The sequence below is a fragment of the Melopsittacus undulatus genome, chromosome 9, assembly GCF_012275295.1.
Source record: "Melopsittacus undulatus isolate bMelUnd1 chromosome 9, bMelUnd1.mat.Z, whole genome shotgun sequence".
In the NCBI taxonomy this organism is placed as follows: Eukaryota; Metazoa; Chordata; class Aves; order Psittaciformes; family Psittaculidae; genus Melopsittacus; species Melopsittacus undulatus.
The window spans coordinates 44,889,917-44,915,609 of NC_047535.1; the positions used below are offsets into that span (position 1 = coordinate 44,889,917).

The 25,693-nt window shown below is 47.4% G+C and overlaps 1 protein-coding gene across 2 annotated transcripts in view; it reads left to right on the plus strand.

Annotated features, from left to right (window-relative positions):
• The window catches only part of SRGAP3 (SLIT-ROBO Rho GTPase activating protein 3), a 114,738-nt gene that overhangs the window by 82,197 nt on the left and 6,848 nt on the right, over positions 1–25,693 (plus strand). For both annotated transcript variants that reach the window (XM_034065992.1, XM_034065991.1), the window contains exons 7-20: positions 4,236–4,457; positions 4,946–5,047; positions 5,295–5,492; positions 6,754–6,838; positions 9,218–9,245; positions 13,056–13,158; positions 15,752–15,812; positions 16,215–16,292; positions 17,368–17,502; positions 20,717–20,822; positions 21,107–21,334; positions 22,472–22,551; positions 24,638–24,818; positions 25,374–25,523. In XM_034065992.1, coding sequence (XP_033921883.1) covers positions 4,236–4,457; positions 4,946–5,047; positions 5,295–5,492; positions 6,754–6,838; positions 9,218–9,245; positions 13,056–13,158; positions 15,752–15,812; positions 16,215–16,292; positions 17,368–17,502; positions 20,717–20,822; positions 21,107–21,334; positions 22,472–22,551; positions 24,638–24,818; positions 25,374–25,523 — 1,757 coding nt within the window. The remainder of the gene's footprint in view (positions 1–4,235; positions 4,458–4,945; positions 5,048–5,294; positions 5,493–6,753; positions 6,839–9,217; positions 9,246–13,055; positions 13,159–15,751; positions 15,813–16,214; positions 16,293–17,367; positions 17,503–20,716; positions 20,823–21,106; positions 21,335–22,471; positions 22,552–24,637; positions 24,819–25,373; positions 25,524–25,693) is intronic.

The following is a 25,693-nucleotide window of genomic DNA, read 5'->3' on the forward strand; positions in this document are numbered from 1 at the left end:
GCTTCAGGATCTTTCAGCACCCTCTTTGCCAGAGGAGCTGCTATTAGGTTTGGATAGGCCTCAAATTGCTAAAACTTGAAAGAACGGGTCTTTCATTGCCTCTCTCTTTAAGAAATGCACTTTCTAGGGATGCACCCACTTCCCTATGCTGAAAAGTTCAGCAGCCCTTGAACCCCCTTTCACAGTGTGGTAAGAGCCTCCATCACTGCATCTCCTCTCCTTGGCACTGCCATGCACTTCAGCATCCCCAACAGTGGCATCAAACCTGCAGGGGAATGCATGTTAGGGGTGATATTCATCAAAGGGAGAAAACCCTTGCATTTGCTTGCTTCTTCACATCTTTTCTGAGCAATTAATTGTGGCTGCTGATGCGTCTCAGCCCTTTCTGCCTTCTGTTGTGGTTTAATTTCCTTTGCTGTCTGGATGCATCTTATAGCACAGCGTGTTTGGTGTGGTTCAGCATTGCTTTTTCACAACCATTTCTCATACCTTGGCTGCAATACCTTTTGTAGCAGGGTTTGTTTCGATGCTGCTCTGCTTTGAGGGAAGTGCAGTGATTGCAGGCTGCAGAGGTGTGACTGTTTTCTGCTTATTTCACACCTAGCAAATAAATGTTCTACATAAAAGTGAATGAGAACAGCCTGTTTGTGTTCTCTTTGAACATTCTTCCTAAGATCTGAAGATGGAGGTGGGAGTTAGGCTCTCACATAGTCCCCAGCATTGTCATGGCCAAGCACAAACATCATGCTGGTAAAACATTATTTCATGTTTGTGACAGACACACCAAATATCTTTTAATTACTTAACCAGCAAGGAACCTTTTAGTGTTTCTATTTCCTCTCCTATGTCTAAAATGGAGTTACTGGCACTGGGATTCACAGCCAGTAGTGGTCTTCTGCAGCCCCTGGCACCAGCTCTGGTGCAGCTCCAAGGTGAGCAGTGGGACACACACACACATTTGGCTGCTTCCACAGTGTTTTGGCCCAAAGCAGCTTGCTTGAGCTCTGGGGTGTCAGTTTATTTCTCAAGTTGAACACTGTAATATTTCCACCCCTTGCAGGGGTGTTACCAGACTTAATGAATTAATACACTTAGAGCTTTGAGCTCTCCAGATGAAAGGCGCTGCAGAAGGGCTAAGGATTATTATTTGTGGTTCTGATTTATTTTCCATCAAAGGGATGAGAGGGGTGAGAAAATGCCATTTGTTCTGGAGCTGGGAGCAGGAGTTTGAAGTCTTTTTAGTCTTTCTTTTTCTTTTCCCCTCCCCTTTGTGTGTTTCTCTGGGAATTTCATGGAAGGCCCTGAGCTGTCTTTTCTTCTCTGGGCACCAGTGTGTGAAGCAGCCGGCACAGTGTTAATCACCAGGGACTTCAAGGGCTGTAGCATGTTAGGGAACTGCCTGCCCTGGTTCTCAGTAGCAACTGATTTCCGGGCATTGCAAATAGCTGCTAGCTTCAGCATGAGTTCAGCACCAAAGTAAAGGGAAGATTTCACATGGAATTCTTTCTCTAAAGCATCTGGCAACACCCCGAGCCCCATCTCCTTGTGTTCTGTGGCGCTCAGTGATTTTCCTTTGTAACAGCTCAGTTTCGTATGCTTAGGCAGTTCCCACCCTCAAACAGAGGCAGATATATTTTCCTGATATTATTTTCTTTCTGTCAATCAGCAATAATTTTCAGGGGATGGGAGAATGACAGCAAAGGGATGGGAGATGCACTGGGAAATGTGCGCAATCCTGTTTTCAGGATGCAGAACTGCAGTCAGCTGGTCACGGAGGGAGAGCAGGATCTTCTCCAGCATTGACATGGGGGTCTCAGCCTCAAACAGGCTGTGGGGCCAGGTCCATGCTCATGCTCCAGACAGAGCTCACCTCTCATCTCCTGTGGCTCTGTGCCTGCAGGGTGCTGAGGACAGCAGGGCAGCTGGGGTGCTGTATTCCCTGGACTCATCGGTTTCTGTGTGCAACCCTGGAGCGCTCGTACAGACATTCATGCTAAGGTTATTTCCTGGAGAGACTCGTGAGGTTTTGCCCCAAGTGGTGAAGGGAAATTTGTCCTGTTTTCTTGGGTTTTATGTTGGTTGGTGATTTATTAAGGCAGAGCTGTACCAGTGCTTAACTGCTTGTGATTTCAACTAATAAGATTAGAAGCTAAATAGAAGCAGGATAAGTGATGGATTATGACCATTTGATAGCTCCTGTAAAAATCCTCATTATTGGATGTGTGGTTTCACTGCTTTAGAAGACTAGATGGGGGTAGGCAGGCTGTTGTCCTGCGTCTGTGAGCAGGAATCAGCCCACTGTGGTTTTACTGCCGCTTTAGCACAGACTAAATCAAATACAGCTCTGCCTATGACTTGATTTGAGCTGAGGGTTGTCTCATCGGATCGGCAGAAAGCACAAGACGACTTCTTTGTGCTTGTGGCACCAGCTGAGTTTTCATATTTGACTTTTTGAGCTTATCAATACTGATGTTCTGATGCAGAATCAATTTTTGTGCCTTTCTGCACCGGTTCAGTTAATGCCTGTGGATGCTGTAAAGCTGGAGAAGGTGCCTCTGAACTGACAGCTCCCAGCTGTGGAAAACTTGGTCTTGTTCTGAGTCCTCATGGCTGTGGTTTTGGTGGGGATACATGGGAGTTGAAGCCACTCACTGTAGGCCTGCTAATGCTGTGCTGGGGTGGTTTTGTTATAGCTCAGACAGTGAGAACTTCCTACTCATTCCTTAATCTGTGTAGCAGATTATTATTCTGCTGTATAAATTGTCCTGTGATAGTTTTCATGTAGTAAGATGTTGCTGGCCATGGTTAGTTTGGTGCTACACACCATGGAAGGTGTTTCTCATGGCTTCCCTGTTTCTCATGGCTTCCCTGTTTCTCTCATGGAGGTGCCTGGGCACATCTCTGCAGACCACAGTGTTTGTGTGTGGAGGTACCTGAACAGCCTCAGACCATGAGTGTGCCACAGCTGAACCTGTGCTGTGCCAGGAGACAGAAAGGAATGCACTGGGGATGTATGATTAAGAAATGCCTCGCAGAGGATATAGCCATAATTATCTAACTTTATGTCCTCTATCAGGAACTCTGACCCTCTGTTGCATCCCAGAAGTACATCTGCTTCAGTTTTGAACTGCAGCCCTTCTGTTCCACTGTGCTCTCTTACAGCTGCAGAGCATGGCTGAGGCTGATGTGTTGCACTCCTCCTGCTTCCAGCATCCTGTCTTGCCTTTTCCTGCAGAACAACATCTGATAACCTCTGGATGTCGGGTGTTGCTTTGGTGTTTATCCTTGTCCCCTCACTCAGGACAGAGCCAGCTGGTCAGACCACAGCCCTACAGAGGTTTGCTCTGTCAAGGCTCCCATCAGGGATGGGAGGAGGATTGCTGAAAGTTGCTTTGTGCTCAGCTGTGATTGAGCGTTCGTAGCAGCAAATCCCTATGCTGTTGCTATACTTAACACGCCAAACTCAATTATATTGAGAAGAGAGTTTAAAAACAGGCTTTTGTCTAATGTACAGTAGTTTGGCAGCAATTAGCTCCGAGTTTTATCATTTTCCACAAGGTGAACATGAGAATGATCAGTTATGCAGAAAAAGCTGCTCCATCATGAGAGAGGAAGGCAACTTCCTAGCTAGGATAAAAGGGTTTGCACATACTGCAGGGCATGTTTCTCAGGGCCACCTTGCTCGAATGTCCATCTGTGTCTGATAACTTTGAGAAATGGTTTCTTTGTGTAAAAAGTGCTTTCAGGGCAGTTCACAAGGCGAGAGGGGAAGCCCTGGGGGGAGGCAGTGACACAGGACCTCTGGGACACTTCTTTCCTGGGCATCTCTAGGGTACAGAGCTTGCCTTCAGTGGGGCCTCTCTGGTCACACTGGCCCTGGGGCTGAGCCAGCAGCCAGGGAGAGCTGTGCTTTTGGATGACTATTTTCCTCTGTCCTGTCTGAAAAGATCCCGTGTCCCAGTGAAGTGAAGGGTACGAAACCATGGTGTGTTGTCAAGGTCCAGTGCGGGGTCACTGTGCTGTCTGGCTGTTTCCTCCTGGTCTCTCTTCTCCTTCAGTCCTTTTTCCTTCTTGCTTTTTCATATGGTATTGAGTACACTGTTAGAAGTGCCCCATTGCAACAGGGCTGGCGTTTCTCTGGGACACAGAGTACTTCTGTGGGTGTTCACTGTACACATGTCCCTCCAGAACAAGGGTGGGAATGTGTGTGACCAGACCTTTCCTTGGTGTTTCAGTGCTGTGATCTGGGATTCCACGCCAGCCTCGCGCGGACCTTCAGGACATACCTGTCTGCTGAGTACAACCTGGAAACCTCCCGCCACGAGGGCCTGGACATCATTGAGAACGCTGTGGACAACCTGGATGCACGGAGCGACAAGCACACCATCATGGACATGTGCAACCAAGTCTTCTGCCCTCCGCTGAAGTTTGAGTTCCAGCCTCACATGGGGGATGAGGTATTGTACTCACCCAAGGGGCTGCAGAGCCCTCACAGCCTGGCTTGAGCTCGGTTCCTCTTCTTAACCATCACTGTTATTTCTGACTCCTTACCCCTCTGTGCTGTCTTCACGCACTGCTATTCCTGTTTCCTTTCCTAATGAGACACTTTGCTCATTAGGGCTCCTCCTTTCAATCTGCCTCTTGCTCTATGTCTCTGCCAATTAGAATGCCTGTGGTTTGATTCTCAGCTGAACTGCCCAACAGATTTGTAAAGCAGAGCTTTGCTTTACCTGCTGTAATTGGAACATTTCAGAGGGCTGCTTTCAAGTGCTGGGTAGAAAATACTTTGTGCTGGCCCAGGTCCAGGGCACTGTTGATGAGAAACTGGGTGATATAGCCTCTGTGGAGGCAGTGAGAAGCTTGTGGGTGCTGGAGGGAATCATTTGGGTATTTAAATGTGTATGTTTGGTCAATGCATAACCCACTGAATGCTCTCCTGTCTCAGGTGTGTCAGGTCAGTGCCCAGCAGCCTGTGCAGACTGAGTTGCTGATGCGGTACCACCAGCTGCAGTCGCGACTGGCCACCCTCAAGATAGAGAATGAGGAGGTAAGGAGTTGCTCTGGGTCTTGTGTTGGCCTCGTGGGCAGCATTGAGCCTTTTGCCTGTTACGCAGGGGGTTTCTTAGGGTGCTGAGGTGTGGAGTCTGTCCAACAATGATGCTGAGAGTGCCCATTGACTGCAGTGAGTGCAAGCACAAGCGTGGTGCTTAGGAGCTATGTGTTGGCCATTTGTTTTGGCTCAGAATATGTCACTTTCCCAGTCTGCTCCAAAACCCTGCTTCTTTTTCTGATAGGTACGAAAAACTCTGGATGCCACAATGCAGACTTTGCAGGACATGCTGACAGTGGAAGATTTTGATGTTTCAGATGCCTTCCAGCATAGTCGCTCCACTGAGTCAGTCAAATCGGCTGCATCAGAGACCTACATGAGCAAAATAAACATTGCCAAGAGGAGAGCCAACCAGCAGGAAACCGAAATGTTCTATTTTACAGTGAGTCTCATCTCATGCGATAGAAGACACAAAGCATTAATTGCTGGAGCTGAGTGCAATTTAAGTGCTCATTAGGAAAGAGCAAGAACCAATTCAGTCTCTTTAAGTATTTGTCTTCTGTCTGATTTGGGTTTGGAATGCATTTTTCAGTGGCAGGGCAATGCACAGGGAATGATGATCCAGGGTCTGCCTTGTTCTATTTGAAGGAACAGCCGGAGCAACCGGTTGTGACCAACAACTGACAGATCTCAGTGCAGGGCAGCGGGCTCCAGCAGCCTCTCACTGTGTCACCATTCAGTGCCTGCTCCTGGAAGCCTTTACAGTTTTGAACCATCAGTGAAGCCCTTCCTTTTCTGGCTCACACAGCTAAAATTTGCCCTTGATCCATGGGGCGAACTGAAGTATTTGCATCTGATGCAGGGTGTTGGAGGCTTTGTGACAGCCTGGCTTTGTGTGCACTGAGTAGAGGCAGATCTAGGGTTCTGTGTTACAGTGCTTGAAATACAAGTAGTAAGCCATTAGTTCAGCAGAAATAGCCCTAATTTAAGCATGGTTAATAGGCTAAAGGTAATAGCATCTTGTGACATATTACATATGCACAGAAAAGCTTCTACTTTCTCTTAACAGTATTGTTATTATTCCAATTTGGGGGAAAGAAAATTGCAATTTTTGTTAGAGTTGTGCTTTGTTGTTTTTTTTTATGCTTTTTGTAAGAATTTGATCTTTCCCATTCTCATTCCTTTTCTATCTCCTTCTCTCTCATTCCTCTGATCTGTAAAATTACTTCTCTTGAGTGTTCCTGGGTGTCAAACAGTCTCACAATGAGATGAGAAGTTGTGCTGCACAGTTAGTGTTGCCCAGCACATAAAGCGCCTGACCTGGGAAGGTCTCATGCACTGGGAGTTCTCGCTCTGCAGCACTTGTGTGCACAAAGGCAGTGGAGGGAAAGCCTCTTTTGATTTCCCAGGCCATTCCCAGAAGCCTGACAAAAGAAAGCTTGCTTTGAACTCCTTGGACCTCCTTGCGTTCCTAGGCAGGAGGTGCAGCACCAAGGAGACCAGGCTAATAAGATCATCAGGACTGTGGCTGGAGCACTGAGAAGTGATTAGAGCCCTGCGGCGCATCTGATGTCTGGGTTGTTAGAGCCTGTGAGCCTCGACGAGCCCCCTGCAGCAGCCCCCTGGGCAAACATCAGTGTACATCAGTGACAGGCTGGTTTTGCCAAGAGTCTTTACCTTGTTTGTTTTATTTCTAATTCCAGAAATTTAAAGAGTATTTGAATGGCAGTAACCTTATCACAAAGCTCCAGGCTAAACACGACTTGCTGAAGCAGACTCTTGGAGAAGGTGAGTCGCGGGGTTAGGTCCAGGGAGGAGCCTTCTCACCACCCAAGACAGTTTTAAACCAGGCGTCATCTTTGTGTTACCTGTGTCTGTGTTTCCCTGAGTGACTGATGGCTTCTGCCGTTGGCTGCTACTAAGTTTAACTGGTGCCATGCTAAAATCATTATTTCCTTGGAATATTGCTCTTTTCCCACCTTCGGGAGTGCACTTACAGAGATTTGTTTGAATCTTTGTGTCCCAAAGTGCTGTGTTACTTCTCCAGCAGCAGGGAGATTTCCCACCCACTCCAGCCCTCTGCTTTTTCTTTCTCTCCCCCTTTTCTCCCCACTCTTAGTGCAACCCTGAACATGTCCATTTTCTTCTCCTTGATGCTGTGTTTCTGTGTTACAGATTTGCCAGCAGGAAATGTCCCCCTTGAATACAGGTTTTTGACTTGCTCTAAACTAGAACTGCAAAATCATCCTTGTTTTTAAACTAGTTTTTTCCACAGAAGGCTTTTATTACCCACATTATTGCATACACACAAACAGGCTTCATAAAACAGGGGTAGTACCTCCTGGGGGAGGCAGGAGCAAATGGCTCCAGGTGGGTTAAACTGCTGCTGGGGTAGTGATGTGCAGCCATATCCCTGGGAGAAGCTGTTAACGCTTTCAAAGGACTTTAAAAGATTGCATAATTTCCAGTGTAAAGAAGACAGATGTGAGTTGTGTCCCGATGCTCCAACAGGAGAGAATGTATTTAAATTAAGATACACAAATGGTCCATGGTCTTGTTTTAATGATACAGAAATTAGACTCCTCATTGCAGAGTTAATAAAAGAAAAAGAAGGAATAGCTTTTTTTGAGGGGTGTTTTGCCAAACGTTCTCTCTGCCAAGTTTATTTTGCCTTAAAATCCATCTTCTAGTTAGATCCTGCGGTATGTTCCACTCAGTGAACACTGAGCCAAGTCAAGGCACAGTATGTAAACACAAGGCAGGCTGCAGGGGTAGACACTAACACGCTTTCCCCAGGAGTCTCAGAACTCCACATAACACCTTAGCCCCTCATCACCCTGCAGCAGCAGGTCAGTGCCAGCCCTTCTGCATCCTGCTGAGCGTGGGTCTGAGTTCAGGCTTTGACTTCAGCAAGGGGGATGCAGCATGTGCTGCACAGAGATTGGACCCATCTGAACTCTCCCTCAGGATCCCAGATCTTGGTGCAGAAAAGAGCTGTTGGTGGGCAACAGTGCCAAGACTCCCGTGGATTGGTGCAGATGAATCTGTTGAAGGTCAATCTGATCACCATCCTGCTCTCGCACACAAGAGCCACACTATTGCCATACTTAGGAGGAAGAGTGAAGGGTCAGGTGTTTGAATTCTCTAGAGTAGTGCAAAAAGCCCCTCTGGAAGACTTCCCCATGAAAGCTGTCTGAATTTCTCCCAGGCCATGGGATCATCTTGCCGTGTAGGCTTTCAGCAAATATTTAGCCCAGAAATACCAAATGCTGCATTTCAGCATGAGCTGATTCTCATTAAGAAGTCTGGATTTGCAAAATACTTGTGTGGAATTCTTTGCTTTTTCAGTGAGGAATTGGCTGCAAGTTTGCTTTCCGCAGGTGCCAAGGGAGAGCAGGAAGGAGGCATGTGCAGCCAAATGCTTCCTTTTATGTGTGTCGAAAGAAGAAGAATAAATCAGCTTTCCTGGCCTTGGGAGAAAGGCACAAATGGAATGTGAAACTAGTTCAGATTTTTTTCAGTGGATTGACAAATATGCTTAAAAATGAACAGATTTTATCAGTGGTGATAGCTGCCATTTACTTGAGATCCAAGCACTAAAAATACACGAAGGGAATGAGAATATTGACAGCCGGAATAGAGTCTGCCTGATCGTGATTAGATGGGCTGTTATCTCACAGGGAAAGCTGGGGAATTGAATACTCTGCTGCATCCAGGTGCTATTAGTGGTCCTCTATGAGGCAGTTGGATAATCCCAGGGGCCTCCCTGGGGGCTTCAGCCCTTATCAGACTACCCCTTTTCCATTTGGCTTGGCTGATCCCCAGCTGGTGTAGCTGAGCACTTATTGCAGAGGACCTGCAGTGCATCTGGTTATTTACAAGATGAGCTTCCTATTGCAAATAAACCTTTAATATCAGTGGGATTTGAAGACATTTTCCCTCTCTTGTGGCTGAATCCTGAATTTCCAACATGTCCTTTAGTGGTGGGGGTTGTAGAGCAGCCAGCTCAGCGTCTCCCCAGCCTGTGGGGCATGTTCAGCTGCTTCTTGCCAGAAGCCTTTAACCTAGGGTTCACAGAACCAGGAGTGAGTGAGTGTGTGATGTGTTTTAGCAGTCATTTGGTGGTGACTGATGTGGAGACATGACAGAGACTTGTGTTTCTTACAGGTGAAAGAGCTGAATGCGGAACAACCAGGTGAGCGGTTCCTTCCACTTCATCTGCTGCTGGGTAGGGCTCGCTCTGGCAGGAGGAGGGTGGCTGTGGGAAGGGTTGTTTGCTTCGCTACCGACGCAGCTTGGCAGGGCTCACATTTAACCAGGTGCCCTGGGCTGGCAGGCTGGAGGACAGGCAATCCCAGGCTCCCTACACTGCCCTGCTCCTCAGCTGCATTGCCTGGAGTGGATTAATTAGGGTGATGACAAACAGGCCCTTGTTTTTGCTGCAGTGTCATTTCTAGCTGCCTGGTTCTGAAGTGCTTGGAAGCTCTGGGTCAGCACGGTGCAGTGCCTTGTAGCGTAGCTGAGTTGTGTTCAGATAGTGAGACACTGGGTGCCTACCTGCTCCCTGCCACCCCTGTTCTTTTGAGGACTTCGATAGTCTCTATAAGCCTTTCCCAGCTCTTGCTTCCTGGCCTAGTAGTGCAGTGTATGCCTGTATTCAGACTTTCATCCCTGCAGCAGGAGGTAGTGTTGGGGGTGGATATAACAGGGAAGAGACTTTGATCTGTGTCCAGTCCATAAAGCATCTCCACAGCTTGCCATGAGTTTTCTGACAATAAGACATGGGCCACCAAAGCTTCCAAGCATCTCCCCAGAACATGTACAATCTCTCTGTGTTATCATCTTACAACCCTATTTCAGTTTTTAATAAAATGCCATACCAGCAAACCTCCCCAAAAACCAACATTCCATGTCAGAAATGCTGCAGCAGATGGCAAAGCCTGGGCTGCTTTTCCAGGCAGGAAAGAGGCTGCCCTAGCACAGGGCAGCAGGACAGCAGGATGCCTTCCGGCCGGAGGGTACGGTACTGCCGGCGCCAGGCTGAGAGTGGCGTCAACACTGGGCACCCACTGGGGTGGCAGAGCAGGGCAGCAAGGTACTGTGAGGACAAAGAAGGGCCTTTCCTGCCTCACACAGGCAGTGTATCGCTGCGCTGATGGGCTCCAAGGAGATGCCCTTGACTGTGCTCCCAGGTCCCCTTTGCACCAGCACCCCTGCTGCATCCTTTCCCTGCGGGTCCCAGTGCTGCTCTGCAGCACCCTGATGTCCTCGGTGCCCCTGGTGTTGTGTTTGCAAGCACAGGGCTGGTGGGGCTACACAGCCTGGGAGGTGAGCACCTTGGGGTGTGCCAGGAGGGCTCTGCAGAGCTGGGTGAGGAAAGCACAGCCATACGCTGGGTAAGCTTACAGGGGGAATTTGCTCTGGAGTTCTTTGTTTATCAGGAGTGGGTACCCATGGGGTAGTGGTGTCGCAGGCCAAAGCAATCAAAGGAATGAATAGCAGCCTCCTACTTGAGGGATGATGGCACAACTCCCTGCTGCTTCTGTTTGCTTGTGCTTCAGCAGTTGTTTTTCCTTCACAAAGGAAAACAAATGAGACAATCTCCATGTGTGAGGCAGTGCTGCAAGTGTAGGCAGAACAGTCTTCCCACCAGATAGAGCCTGAGGCCAGGCTGCCCTGGCCACCTTGCACCAGGACATCACCCAGGAGAGGAGATTACACAGCAGCAAACCACGCTGGGGCTCTTGTCTGCAGCACAGGCCTGCTCAGGTGATGGGCACTGTAAGGGACAGTGGTCATTTCTACTCCTCAGTTACCAGTTGGAGGAGTGGTTGGAAGCTATAGGAGCACTGAGTCCAATTTCTTAATTAGAGGCATCTGATTAAGGACCCATCAGATCACAGCTGTCACCTTTGCATCATAGCTCTGTGTAAATCGTACATGCCCATTCGACTTTGCTCTGTGAGAACTTTTGCATGAAGGCTCCTAGCACTCATTTTGTTTGCATTTGCAGTCGTGATCTCTCCTCTACAGACATCAATACACCCTGGGGGTATAGGACAGAGCAGAAATTGGTTGGAGATAGAGATTTTATGCTGTTTTTCTCCCTTTATTAGATCCAGGCACTTCAGTTTTAATGTCCTTCATTATCAAAAGAAGAACTAAAAATGCAAATAGCATTAATGAAAGCAGCCCTCATCACTTCACTAAAATAAGTTACAAGTTTCCATGGCCTCATTTGCAGAAGCAGTAGGTGTCTGCTACCCTTGCTGAAGTCAACAGGGTCTTCAAGGTCTGTTCTGCACTGATGAGCACTCTCAGTCACTAGCTATTAGGAGCAGGATCACACCACTTCCTAGTGCTCATGCCTGCCTTTTCTGTTCTCATAGAGGTGCTGGTGGGATTGCTTATCTGTGGTGACTGGATTCACCTTTTTGTTTGGTGGCTTTCATCTTGGGAATGCCTGCCGGAAAGATGAAAACCCATTCACATCCCTGTGAATCCCAAACAGAAGTTAGCTACAGGGAGATTGAGATGTTCCCACTTTCCTATTTCTGGCTGTGTATTCCATTTAGGAGACCTCATAGCAGCCTTCCAGTATCTGAAGGGGGCCTACAGGGATGCTGGGGAGGGACTCTTCATTAGGGACTGTAGTGATAGGACAAGGGGTAATGGGTTGAAACTTAAACAGCAGAGGTTTAGACTGGATATAAGGAAGAAATTCTTTACTGTGAGGGTGCTGAGGCACTGGAATGGGTTGCCCAGGGAGGTTGTGAATGCTCCATCCCTGGCAGTGTTCAAGGCCAGGTTGGATGAAGCCTTGGGTGATATGGTTTAGTGTGAGGTGTCCCTGCCCATGGCAGGGGGGTTGGAGCTTGATCTTAAGGCCCTTTCCAACCCTAACTATTCTATGATTCTATAAACAGAATACCCTAGAGTTTTCCAGGGATAGCTCTGGTTTATTTTGGATATATCAAGGAATATATATGAACTCTTCAGCTGCTCTTGGTGCTTTTTCAGGCTGATGGAGCACTGAACTGGTGGAGGTAGGAGGCAGGTGTTAACAATCCTGCTGAACACCAGAGCCTTCCTTTTACAATGACATTTTACAGTGTCATCCCTGGCACTAGCACAAGCTCTGAGCAGCAGTTTTGATACTTGGCATCTCAGAGAGAGAGAATTGGAGCTGCAGATTGTGGGTACCAAAGACAGTTAGGACCAGCTGTGTTTAGCAGCTTTATTACTCTCTGGCTTGAATGAAGCAAGTCCTATATGAAGAGTGTTCCTGGCCCCCGTTGTTCATTCAGGCTGTGGTTCCTTGTACTCTGTCACTGTCTTCTGGAGACAACTGTTTTCCACCATAGGAACTAGGACTCCAGGAAGCCCGCAGCAACAGCTAGTTAGATTGCTGTATGTGGCTGCAGCTCAAGTGTGTCTGACATGGAAATACCGGAACATTATGTGGATGGAAAGTGGTTGGATGGATAGTAGTTTGGCTTATTGCTGTTAGGTGCTTCTATTATCAAGATTAACTTGAATTTATTACTTAAACAAAGGCTGCGGTCTTGACCTTGACTTCAAACAGTGAACAGCTCTGATTTTGCACCAGGCAGCCTACAGGTTGGCTCTGCTGCTCTTCAGATACCTGCCATCTGCACCCAGGTTCAGCCTCACCTTTGAGACCTGCAGAAGTGAGGCCATCATGGCATGGGCTCCAAAATGAGTTAGCTAAGTTAGTGCTTGAGTAGCCCTGTGTGATGTGGCTGTGTGGAGCCCAATGCTTTGCAGGCTCCCTGGTCCCGGTGGAGCCATGTCCATGCTGGAGATGCTGAAGATGCTGAAGTGTGAGCAGCTGCAGAGTGCACAGAGCCACATGTTGAGTCCTCACAGAGGGATTTTTCTGTTTGATTTATTTCTTATTCTCAGTCATAACCTTTGAGATCTCACCCTGTCATTGCATTTATGTTGGTGTTTTGTTGATTTATTTTGTTCCATTTTCTCCCAGGCCCCCATGTCTTCCCCCTAAGCCACAGAAAATGAGGAGACCTAGGCCTCTCTCAGTCTATAATCATAAACTCTTTAACGGCAATATGGAAACGTTCATTAAGGTACTTGCTGGCTGACAGTAAGAGTTTATGAACGCTCTGAATGTAATGGTGGCTTTCCTGTCCTAACTGCTGGCTGCTTTCCTTCCTCAGTGGTGTCTCTGGTCTGCCCTGCACCCAGTTGACGTGGCCAGCACAAGCTTTGCCTCAGTGACAATTTCTCTCCATAGCTATCCTCATTTATTCCTTGCATTTCTCATCCTGTCACCAGCGCGAGGCAAGGTAGCAGTGAGGACCCTTGTGGCTGGTGGCTGTTGGCCATGCTGGCAGGCTGTGTAGCACAAAGCATCATCCTGTGCTGCTTCCACCCATCCTGGAAAGGAAGATCAGACAACAAGGACTGCCCCTCAAAGGATCAACAGTGCCTCCTACCTTCCCCTTTTCCACCCATTTTTCGTGGTCTTTTCCCCTGTAGCTGAGGAAGACAAAATGACTCAAGCTCCCAGAAAGTGCTTCCTGGTTGTAAGCCTTGAATTGGAATACTACGCATATGGCTGGCTGTGTGGGAGGGTAGACATGCTATCCTCATCCTTAAACAAAATACATTAATAATAACCAGCCCAGCTGGCTCATCTCTGTGCCAGTGGCTGATGCCATCTCGTACAGCTCGGCACTTACTGGGAGTCTGAAGGCTCCTTCCTGCAGCCCCAACAGGAGGGATAACCGGCAGTGAGGGCAGGTGAGAGCCATGTCAATGTGGAGCTGTTCGCTGCTCCCATGGGAGCTCTGAAAGCACCAGGAGAGGTGACACTGCAGCTTGCACTGTGATCCATGCTGGCACTCGGCTGGGGCCTCAGGCTCAGCTTCCAGTGCTGGAGCAAAGCGATTCCTAAGCGGCTGTGAGTCGTCTCCAAACCATCACTGATAATGTGCAGCCTTCACAGATGTGGGCCAGAGTATTTTCTTCATTTAAGCTGGGATGAACCCAGATGAACTCAATTAATATCAGTGCAGTCCCAGTGGAAGAGACCCTGCCTGTCCCAGGAAATTACCCAGAAGAAGTGATTTGAGGAGAAAAATGAAGAGCTGTGGATGTGGGATTTGTCCCAAAGGACATCTCCTGCTATCTAGCTGCTAATCCTCCAAAATACAGCACTTTGCTATTGCTTGGCTGCTGGAAAGATTTCCAAAGGAAGCAATGCAGTTCCAGTTGCTTAAGAGTGCTTAAATCCTGTGCTGAAGAAAGCTTTAGTGAAAACACTGTAGGAAGCAGTCATGACAAACTGCTGGATTAGGTAAACTAATGGGCATTGTACATCTGAGATTTATTCTCTTAGGCTCTTTTAGTGCAACCATAAGCCTAAGGGCGATGTTTATAAACAGTGCACAGTCACAAGTAATATACAGACCCGACTGACAAAGCCAGTAATCCCTTTAATACTTGTAATTATTCCTTCCTTAAACTGATTTTTACGTCCAGCCTGTCCAGGGCTGTGGAGGAGGAATTATCTGCAATGGAAATTCATCTGAGCAGGCGGGTGTCCTGTGCCAGCACAGGCTTCTTACTGACAGTGCTGTGCTGCTGGGGTTGTCCTCGAGTCTGGGGTCCCCGTGGGACACAGGGTCCCCCCACACCAGAGTAGCTCTCCCCAGAGCTTTGCCTGCAGCCCAAGCAGGGGCTGGCAGCATCCCTGGGCTCTGAGAGTGCCACAGCATCAGGGAGGGAAGGAATCCAGGAGGCTGTTTCTGCAGGTCGCTGAGGCTCGGGTGCAGTGTGCCAAATGGGGTTTGGATGGGAGGGTGCACAGCCTGAAGCCTCGGGTTGGACTTTGCTAAGCTGCCATTGCATTTGAGCGTTCATGGCCTCCGAAAGAGATGCTCACCTCTAACTGAACTTATCCTTGCTTAATCTTTTCTTTTTCTCCCGCTCTGCTGCTTTTTTGTGTTCTCAGAGGAAGGAGGAATGCGCGAACAAGAAATCAGGTATTTACCGGAGGTCCGTCTGCGAGACGGAGTAAATTAACCAGAGAGATGCAACCGTCCTCTAATGGAAAAAACAGCCAAACGAAGCCCCTGAGGAAAATAAACATCCACTTAGGCAGTCAGACATGGCTCACGTTTCTCCTTGAGCTCCTTCCACAAGGGGCCTGGAGAGAAGCAGCTTTGAAACACAAGCCAAAACTCACCATGGGTTCAGATACCAGCAGTTCATTTCATGCCCTGTGGTGTTTTGGTGTTTGGGTTTCTTTAGCATCTGCTGACAATGGCTTTTTAGGTGAAAATACTGTTATAAACTCTGTTATCAGAAGCCTGTTTCATCAGATATAGCACAAGTTTTATTTCAGCTCAGCATTACACCTTTGAAATTCAGTAGCTGTGATCCCGTTGCATCGGTCCCTGATCTCCACCAGATAGTGAGCAGCAGCCTTTCACACACCTTGATGAAAGCTTTTTTAGTGCATAGCTGACTGCACATAGTATACTCCGCACTTTTTGATGGCTTAATGTGCATAACGCCTCCTTTTCTTACCTGTCCTCTTACTAAACTCCATGACACTGATTTTCACATCTCTGGTTTTGCAATCCTTAATGCATTTCCCATGTTTTGTCATCAATAAACAAGTAACTTTTAACTTTCTCCTTTCCTCTCATGAAGGATTCAGGACAGGCTATCCCACTTGTAGTAGAAAGCTGCATTCGTTACATCAATTTGTATGGTAAGTTGATTCAGTGATTCCAACAAACTTTCTGCAAAGGAAATTAAGTATTTGTAGTTAGCAGTGAAATACATTAGAGATGCCTACAGCTCTTGGTATGGGCTCACATAATAATTACAGTGCCATTACCTGTGATGTAACATTGATGGCTGGCAAATATTTAGGTGTTGTTAGCACTTACTCAGGTTAAATGATTTGCTCAGACCCCAAGCCAGTGAGAGCCCTTTCAACACTTTGATCTGAGGGCCCATGAGTGGAGAATACAAGCAGAAATGAATTGTAACAGGCGTTCTTGCTCTGAGCTTTTTGAGGTGCATGAACTCATGGTTTCTGCTGTTCTGTACCAGAAAGTACCATGTACACAGTTACAGAAATCCCATCTAAACCATTGTTCTTTTCCAGGCCTTCAGCAGCAGGGCATTTTCAGAGTCCCTGGCTCCCAGGTGGAAGTCAATGACATCAAGAATTCATTTGAGAGAGGTGTGTTACCAGGGGGTGCAGCTGCAGCTGGGATGCTCTGCTGGGAGCAGAGATGGTTGGGGAGTTTCAGTGTGTGGTGGGTGCATTAGACATTGTGTAAAGCCTGTGCTGAAGGCTTTTCTGCTGAGACACAAGGAGCTTTTGTCCCCTTCTAGGTATCTCAGTGTTGTACCTCCAGCAATAGTGAAGAATCACTTAGGGAAAGAATATGAGAAGTATGAGTAGGTGCAGAGATCTTTTCCACTGTCATTAATGAGGAGCATGAGAGCCATAAAATGTATTGTTGGGATCCATTTTCCTCCTTCCTGCAGTGGTTTGTCAAGGGAGGAGCAGCATCGCTGTGTGTACCTGGGAACAGTGTTGGTTATGGAGTTGCAGTGATTCTGTTGAGAAAATCACATCGAAGGTGCGAGGCAACATAGGGCAGAGCAGTCCTACTGTCAGCAAGCGAAGGTGGAGCTGTGAAAGGGACAGTCTAGATGTGAGAATTGGCCTCCATGGCATTAATCTTTGAGAGCATTGAAAGGCTCAGGGTGAGGATGGCCAGGAATAAGGCAGTGGTGGGGTTCTCAAAGGCTGGAGGATTTTCACATCCCATTTAAGAGGAATCAGTATCCAAATCCTTTAGGCATTGAAAGCCTTTTATAGATTTAAGTCAGTACAATGCTATCCAGCACCGTTCAGTCTGTTCCAGAGGCATAATTGCATCCTCCAGTTAAGCCTGTCTTCTCGGGCTTTCACTCACCATCATTTAGATCTGCTCAGCTCTCTGTGCTATTGCTTTAAATGCAAAAATGCACTGGGCTGGAAACTGTGAAGGAAAACTGATTAAGAACATCTTCAACTTAAGGAAAGGTTCAAAATACCCACGATAAGCAGGTTTTTAGTAGGTAGGGCTATCGCATGTCTCAGCAGGCTGCTGTGTAACAGAGTACCTTATTAAGCTCTTCTCTTGCATTACCACACAGAGGAGGGTTTTCTGGTCTGTGGGAAAGTCTCCTCTAAGCTAGCTAAAAACCACATATCAAGTCCCACTCAATAGTAATGATGGAAATGGAAACTCTTCTCTGGGCAGGTGAAGATCCCCTTGCTGATGATCAGAATGAGCGGGACATTAATTCAGTGGCTGGAGTCTTGAAGCTGTATTTCCGAGGACTGGAAAACCCCCTCTTTCCTAAGGAAAGGTTTCAAGATTTGATATCTACTATAAGTAAGTACATGTGACAGCTCCTGGGAGAAGGAGTACAAGTAAATGGGGGTCATTGATTGCTTGAACAGGGTCAGCTGTGGTCCTGCCTGCACAGATCTGTGGGTAACAATGGTTCCTGTGCCTGCCCATCACACAGCTGTGGCTCCTGGGACCCAAAGGAGTTCTGCTGCTTTAGCTCAGTGTCTTCTACTAAACATAGCAAAGATGAGTAACTCCTGGCTACTCACAAACCTTCTCCAGCCCTTGGATCTACAGAGTTGGTTTCAACCTCACTCCATCAGCTGTTCTCCAAGTGTTTGCTATGTGCATTCCCCATACCAAAGGGAGCCAGAAAGTGCTCTGAGATGTGAGGGTTTTTAGTCACAAAGGTCTGGGATTCCTGTCAGGGAGAGCCTGGTTGCTTCTTGTCCTGTCCTGAATTCTCCTTCCAGCTCCACTTGTTCTGCTGCAACTGAAGAAACAGATATCCCAGCTGGGGTTTATTTCTCTCAGTACCTTGTAGTGATGACATATATTTATTGGCAAGTCATGGAAATTACTCCCTGGGGGAAAAGAAGAAAGCAGAATGAATCTGATGTTTCAGAGATGATGGGGGAGAGTGTTGCATGCTTTGGCTACAGGATGACTTTATTTTGCAAGCATCAGGGTTGTCTGGGGGTTCAAGTGTCTCAGTACATGGGTAGCTTCAGGGGGAATGACTGGCGAACATGTACTGATGTCCTGCATTTGGCTTTCACTGCTCATGGCTCCTTCCCCCTTTCTTAATGTGCATTAGTGCTAGAGATTTAGTGATGTCAAGACAGACAGATGATATCTAGAGGGGAATGATGCAGGGATGGGCTTGTTCCAGAAGGAGAAGAATGTGCTTTTTCTTTGTCAAGAACAGTTGTTTTGTACATTAGCTTCAGGAAATTCACTGTTGCCTTTCAGTTTTATGTGTAAGACAGGCAGCACACCTGTAACACGGCAAAAGGAGCTGTTCCTACACCGGTTTCATGCCCCAGACAGGGATTTTTAGCCTGGCTTGCAGTGCTTGTCCCAGCTGCCCTCCCCAAGGGGCTTGCAGCAGCAGAGCAGGGAGCCTGAGAGGGCACAGCCTGCAAAGATCCCCTTCAGTGCTAGGAAACGTGCTTGGTGATGTGATCTGTGCTTGCAGATAGGCTTGTGCTTTGGAACCATCCCTAATTAATGCCAGATCACACAGTTTATTAAGCTTTTGGGGTTTTTTTTGTTGCAAACATCATCTGTTAATTTTCCTCTTTTCTGTTTTTTTTCTCACCTTAACAAGAATTTTCCTTTTTCTCATCTTTCTTTTCCTGCTGCTGTCGCTACCTTGCAATTAAGGATGGAGTTTAAATGAATTAAAGTGCCTTGTTCCCATTAAAAATCTGACCTTAAGCACATCTGTATTTCTGCCACATAAATACAGGCTGTGTAATTGGTGTCACAATCCAAACAGATTGAGGAAGCCTTCCTTCTTTGAGAGCCACTGCTCAGTAAAATGCCACCCTCGCTGTAAGAGGTTCTGCCTCATTTCGTCATTATGGTGGGAAGGTTAAATGCAGCTGTGTGGTTTGGGCTCCCCAGTACAGTGCAGTACAGAGCCACCCTGACTCCCTGGGCTCCTGCTAAGGTTATTCTGAGTGAGCTTTTTGCAGCAAGTGCTGCTGCATAAGTCTGAGGGCTTCTGAGTGTCCCTGGAAGCTGCCACGCTGCATCATTCCCAGCTGATGTGATGGGGAAGCCAGGCTTGCTGGTGCCAGAGGAAAGGCTGGTTTTCCTTTTGCTTATGAGGGACTGAGAGTTTGTATGAATGCATTTCTCAAATGCACATGAGAAATAGATGGATAGAACAGGCACTTAGTTTGCAAAGGTTCATTCAGAGGTGCGCCAGTGTGGTGCAGTGATTGATGATTACTGTAGTTCCTATGAATTCCAGGCAGTTGAAACATTTTGCTAAGTGACAAAGGTGAGTGCTTCGAGATAATGTGTTCCTCTGGCTTTCAGAACAGATATCTATTGCTGCAGCTTTCTATCCAGTTTCTATTTGTTTGATTGTTTTTTTTAACACGTGTCCTTATAAGTAAGAGCAAGCTGAAGAAGTACAGAGCCCAGCAAGCAATAACAGGGGATAAATGCATTCCTCAAAAGGAAGAATTGCCAAAATGAAATACTATAAAGTTTCCCATCTTTATACTGAAGCCAAATTTCGCTCAGAATTTTGAACAAATGGCAACCCAGCTACATGCTGTCAGTGGATTTTGTTATGGTTAGTGAATGTCAAAGTCTGAGCCAGCACAGTGAAGTAAGCATCTCTTCCACACATCTGAGGCTGACAGCTCTCAGAAAGCTTTGGTACTGTTTGTCTGCCTTCTGTACAATAAAAGCCAAAGGATCGATTAACTACATAATACACTAAAGCAGCTTAAAAAAGCAGTACCTTGGGGGCTGAAATGAGCTGCCAGCTGCTGCAGGATGGCACTGAGCCCCCTCAGTGGGTTGGTGCTGGAACTCTGCAGGTGAAGGAGGCTCCTGAGCAGGGGCGTCAGCATCCTCCTGATGTGGGGCTTCAGGATGATGAGGGTACAGCACTGGGGTCCCAGGTGAGCGAGCTGGTGGTACTGGGAACAAGATGACTCTAGGTCACCTTCCTTCCTGCAGGAAGAAGCTGGTCTGTGGTAGCAGCTATGGGCTTCATGCATTGCTGTGGGGAGACGTGAATCTTGAAGTGCTGACACAGAATCAGTTCCGATTAAATTCCTACTGGGAATTTAATCAATGGGAGACTGGAGCAGAAAGGTTCAGAAGGACCTGATGCCTAACCTGTGAGAGCAACATGAATAAAACCCTCATTTAAAGATCTGCACTAGAAATGCAGTGCTCCGTTTTCCAGTGCTGTGGTGACTCAGGCTTTTGAGGAACAGAGTAGTTGTTGAGGAATGAACTAAATAATTCATAACATTTTAAAAGTGAAACTGTGGAGATGTCTTTATTTGCTGTTAAACTGAATCTGAACGTGTGTGTGAATCCACCCATGGAAGAGTGCTGTGCCTGATTCTCTGCTTGCACCTTAGTGCCAAACCAGTGGATGGAATCCGGAAACAGGCTCTTTTCCTTGCATAGTGGGCTACTAGACCTGGAACAAGTCCCTGTGATGCTGTATTGCCTGGTCCTGAGAAGGTTTAAAGATGTGTTTTCTATCCATGTGTTCCAGAAATCGAGAACCCCACTGAGAGAGTGCACCAGATCCAGCAAATCCTCATCACTCTGCCTCGGGCTGTCATCGTTGTCATGAGATATCTTTTTGCTTTCCTTAATCAGTGAGTTTGGGTTTTGTTTTCCTCTTTCACTGAGTTTCTCCTTGCCCTCCCTTTTTTGAGGGCTCCCCTTTCCTTGTTGCTCAAGTTCTTCCTGGTATTGCCTTGGCGAGTTGCATTTTGCTTCTCCTTGGGCCTTGCCTAGCTGTAGCTGTATGTCTGGGGAAGGGGAACAGCTCAGTGATGATCACTTTCTTGGTGGGGGGGGGTTAGTGGTGGTGGTGGGAGGTTATTCTGAGGGTACAGAGGAAGTCAGCACCGTGTCTCCCTAACGCTTGTGCTTGCAGCTTGTCACAGTACAGCGATGAGAACATGATGGATCCCTACAACCTGGCCATCTGCTTTGGGCCCACTCTGATGCACATTCCAGATGGGCAGGATCCGGTGTCCTGCCAAGCCCATGTCAATGAGGTCATCAAAACCATCATCATCAACCACGAGGGCATCTTCCCCAGCCACAGAGAACTGGAAGGACCTGTCTATGAGAAGTGCATGACTGGAGGGGAGGAATACTGGTAAGGAGTGGGGACAGGACTTCGTTGTTTGGAGAACTTAGAGCCAGATCTCCTGTTAGGGTTATCTTCTGGCGCTGTACCTCAAGAGTGAGACTGTGACAAAATGCAGAGCTTTGGCTTGATTCCTGACAGACAGTTGACCCCAGCTCACATGAGTGTAGGAGAAGGGATCTCGGGAGCAGATCCCTAAGAGGATGGGGTGCGAGGAGAGCTTTGGGGAAATTTAGACTTAGTCTTCAGGGCAGCCCTCACAGTGCTGGGGTGAATTTGCCCCTCTGCAGGAGGGGCATGCCTTTTTGCATTTATTCCTGTTAATGTTATGAATTAGGGGTGCATATTTGATATGCTTGTGCAGTTTTACACTGGTTAAGAATCTTACTCCATACAAGGCTGTCTGCATGGTTCATAGTTATAACTCCCTTCATTAAAACTAATGAGGGTTTTGCATACCTGACCAGTTAGTCTCTGCTTAGATGTATCAGTTTTACTTTTGATGTTACCTTTGCTGGTTAAAACAGAGTAGGCAGTTTCAATGAGTATTTCTCTTTTTCTCATGCTGACTCAGGAGAAACTCCCTAAACGAACTCTCACATTAGAAGTGGTTAATGTGGTATTAAGTTATCAACGATGATTTTAACATTGATATTACACAGTTGTCTGGAGGATGCTGGAATTCCAAACTGAGTTTTAACAAACCTGTATTTATAACAGACTTGAACTGATTTGTGTACAAGTTTTACCTATTTCTGAGACCTAATCTTCCCTGACACCAATCACCTACCACCATCCCTACTGATGCAAGCTGAGAATAAAATGCTAAAACCCATTGTGAATGAGTGAATGGAACATTTTAACTTGGTATCACTTTCTGTTTGTTTTGCCAAATATGAGTAAGATGCTTGAGCGACAGAATGTGGTGTTCTGGGCCTGAAGATTGTGGTGCGAGTGTCTGCTGTTCTTAAAGCAATTTCGGAGATCTACTGTGATTTACAATGACCATCAGTCCTATGAAAACTAAAGCCATAACTCTCTCAAGTATCGCTGTGGCCAGAATTTCCCTCAACAGTTTGCTTTCATTAAGTGCCTTAGGAACAGAATCTCCTTCTGTCTTTGAAAGCCCGGTGTATTTCATTTCAGTGACAGCCCGCACAGCGAGCCGGGCACTATCGATGAGGTTGACCATGACAACGGCACGGAGCCACACACCAGTGATGATGGTGAGTACAAATGTGAGCAGCAGAAAACTGGGTCTGTGCTAGGAGAGCTGTGCCTGCAGGAGGGCAGTGTGCGCTTCAGTCCTGATCGGAATAGAGGCTGGAAGAGTGCCTCCACTTTGGTGGGAGACAGCGGTTTTGTGTGCTTAAGTAATGAATACGAATATTAAAAGAAGTTGCATATAGGTTTTCACTGCAGGACGCACATGGACCTTTGCAGTGGTCTGCTTCCATGGTGGGGTACAGGGAATAGTTTTCTGGAGCTGTTCAATGAGATTCCATTAATCTGCTGTTTCCTGCCCTGACAAAACACTGACAGTTTCCAAGGCTGGCAGGGTGGTGGATGGCTTGCTGGATGCAGGAAGGAGGGGAAGGACACAGCTGGGGCCGGACAGCTCAGGACCTGCTTGCACCTACAGACAGGAGACAACAGGACTAAATGATGAAGGCGAGCAAGCTGCCACTTAGTCTATTTTATGCTTGCATGGTCTCATTAATATCTGTGATTGGAGTTTCTGGGTGATTAACTGTGGTGCAGATGTAGAGAAGAGGAGCAGCTTTATTTTGTGAATTTACATATTCTTTCTTCCCCTCTCTCTTGCCCCACACACCTTTCCTGATGGGAAACTCAACGTTTCCTCAGGGCTGTGAGAGCCCTCCTGGCTGCTTCCCCTGTACGTTTCCTTCAGGGCATTCCCCATTGATCCCAAACACCTTGCCACTCCTATTGATGTAGATGTGTATTTTAAGCTGGTGAAAATCAGTCTGCTGAAGTGACCTCTCCTATCTCACATGAGGTGGGGAATGAGGCAGGGGTCTCATGCAGCATCTCCCATGTCCTCCTCCATTGTCTCCTCCTCTGTGTGGGTTTTGTTGCTGAGTAGAGTGACAGATCACATCCTGACTGCTGCTGATGCCAAGCCTGTGGTTAGTGATAACACAGACAGCGCTGAGCAAGGGTCCATACTTTAATGAGAACATGACAGATCATGAGGGACTGGTGGGTTTGCCCTATTTTAGCTTTTTCATTGCCTGTCTGCCTGTCTCCAGGTGGAGTTTAAAATGATCTGGAGTCTCAAATAATCAAGGTACATTAACTGCTTGCTTGCTGGTTCCAATAGGGGTAGCTAGAGGAAGCTGGGTGGTAGCAGCCTGCTTTTTCACCCTTGTCTTGGAGCAAGATGAGACAGTGCAGGACAGGGACTTCTGCCAATGCAGAGAGAAACACTGCCACTGCCTTGTGATTGCAGCAGTGCTTTCTGTGGGATCCAGTGCTCCCAGCTGGAAACAGACTTGCAGAAGAGCTGGGCTCCTCCACAGGTTTCCAAATACCAACAGGCTCCTCTCTGGATGCACCACAAGCTCCCACTGTGATGCCCATGGCCAGGGGCTCAGAGGTTCCTGGTGTGCTCACGACCTCCCATAGTGAAGTCCTGCTGCAGCCCACTTGAATTTCAGGCCCTGAACTGACAGTTTGTGAATCCCTGGTGTTTGGTAGAGTTTCGGTTGGAAGAAGTGGAGAAGTGGTGAGGTAGAATGCTGGAAGGTCTGCAGATGTACTGGAGTGATGCAGAGCAGCTGCCCAGCCAGAGCCGGTATCGTCTTTTCTATGGGCAACCCCAAAGGGGGATTTGTTACTCATCAATAATTCAGGTCGAACTGTCTCCAGGATTAGGAAAGGAAGAGAAGGTAGGTGGGGCTTTGATCACAGTGTCTGACAGAGCTTGACAGGATCCCAGTCTGGAGGATAATGGGGTTCTGTAACTAAAGAAATCACTTTATAGGTAGAAAATGGGAATGTGGGTGGTGATGCCATATGCACACAGGGAAATTTCAACTACTCCCCATCTGGTTTGTAGCTTTTTGTAATTGCTGGTAGTTTGTGAGTCTGTGAGAAATCCCAGGAAGGCTGGAAGAACACAAAGACTTGATCAATGTAAAAATTAGCCGGTTTGTACTCATTGAAAGATGCTCTTGGGAAGCTAGGGCAGGAGCATTACTGCCATGCTGGTGAGATGTCTCTAGATTTATTGTGCTCTGGGGACTGTTGAATTAAGTTCTTCTCTGTCTGTGCTTCTTTCCTTGGCAGAAGTGGAGCAGATTGAAGCCATAGCAAAGTTTGACTACATTGGAAGATCTCCACGAGAGCTCTCCTTTAAGAAAGGGGCCTCGCTCCTCCTGTACCATCGGGCATCAGAAGACTGGTGGGAAGGAAGACACAATGGTGTGGATGGCCTCATACCCCACCAGTACATTGTGGTACAAGACATGTGAGTACAGTGGCATGTGTTGATCCGGGGTGTTAAAATCTCGTGTCTTCACAAGGTTCACTTTAGCCACCTGAAATAGGTGGTCAGATTTCCTGAGGTTTAATGGCTTTGGTGAGAATTCTGGATCTGTGAGAAATCTGTTTCCTCAAGCGGATAAACCAAGCACTAAATACTGTACTTCAGTGTGCCTGAACCCCATCTGTCATTGACCCCAAGCTTAATAGCGGCCTTGCCCCCTGTGTACATTGATCTGGCACTGTTCAGTGTCCACCTGGCCTGTAGGCACATCCTAGGGTCCTTCACGGATCCTGCTCCTATTACAAGTACTGTACCTGGATACATTCAAGTGGCAACAACAGCGCAGGGGGATATGGGGACATGATGCTTGCTCTTTCCAAGCTCTGCATGCTGTCTGAAGTGGTGGCCTTGGTCCTGACCTTTGTTAACAATCCCTAGAGCTGCTGGAGTGGTGATGTTCAGGTCTGTGTTGTGGCTGGGCCCTCGCCTGTCTCCTGGGGCAGAGCCCTGTTACTGATGGAGGTCTCCTTCTCCTAGGGATGACGCATTCTCCGACAGCCTGAGCCAGAAGGCAGACAGCGAGGCAAGCAGTGGACCGCTGCTAGATGATAAAGCCTCCTCCAAGAACGACATCCAGTCTCCAACAGATCATATTGTGGACTATGGCTTTGGGGGAGTCATGGGCAGGTAGGGAAGCTATGAATACAGATGTGGTTACTGTTGTGTGGGGAGAGTCAGTATGTGGTGCAGGGCAAGACAGAAGGGAAGGCTCCAGTAAGCACTGCAGAATAATGCAAGCATGGAGGGGTTTTTTATGTGCATGGCTAATGTAGTTCTTAACAGGTAAAGGTACAATG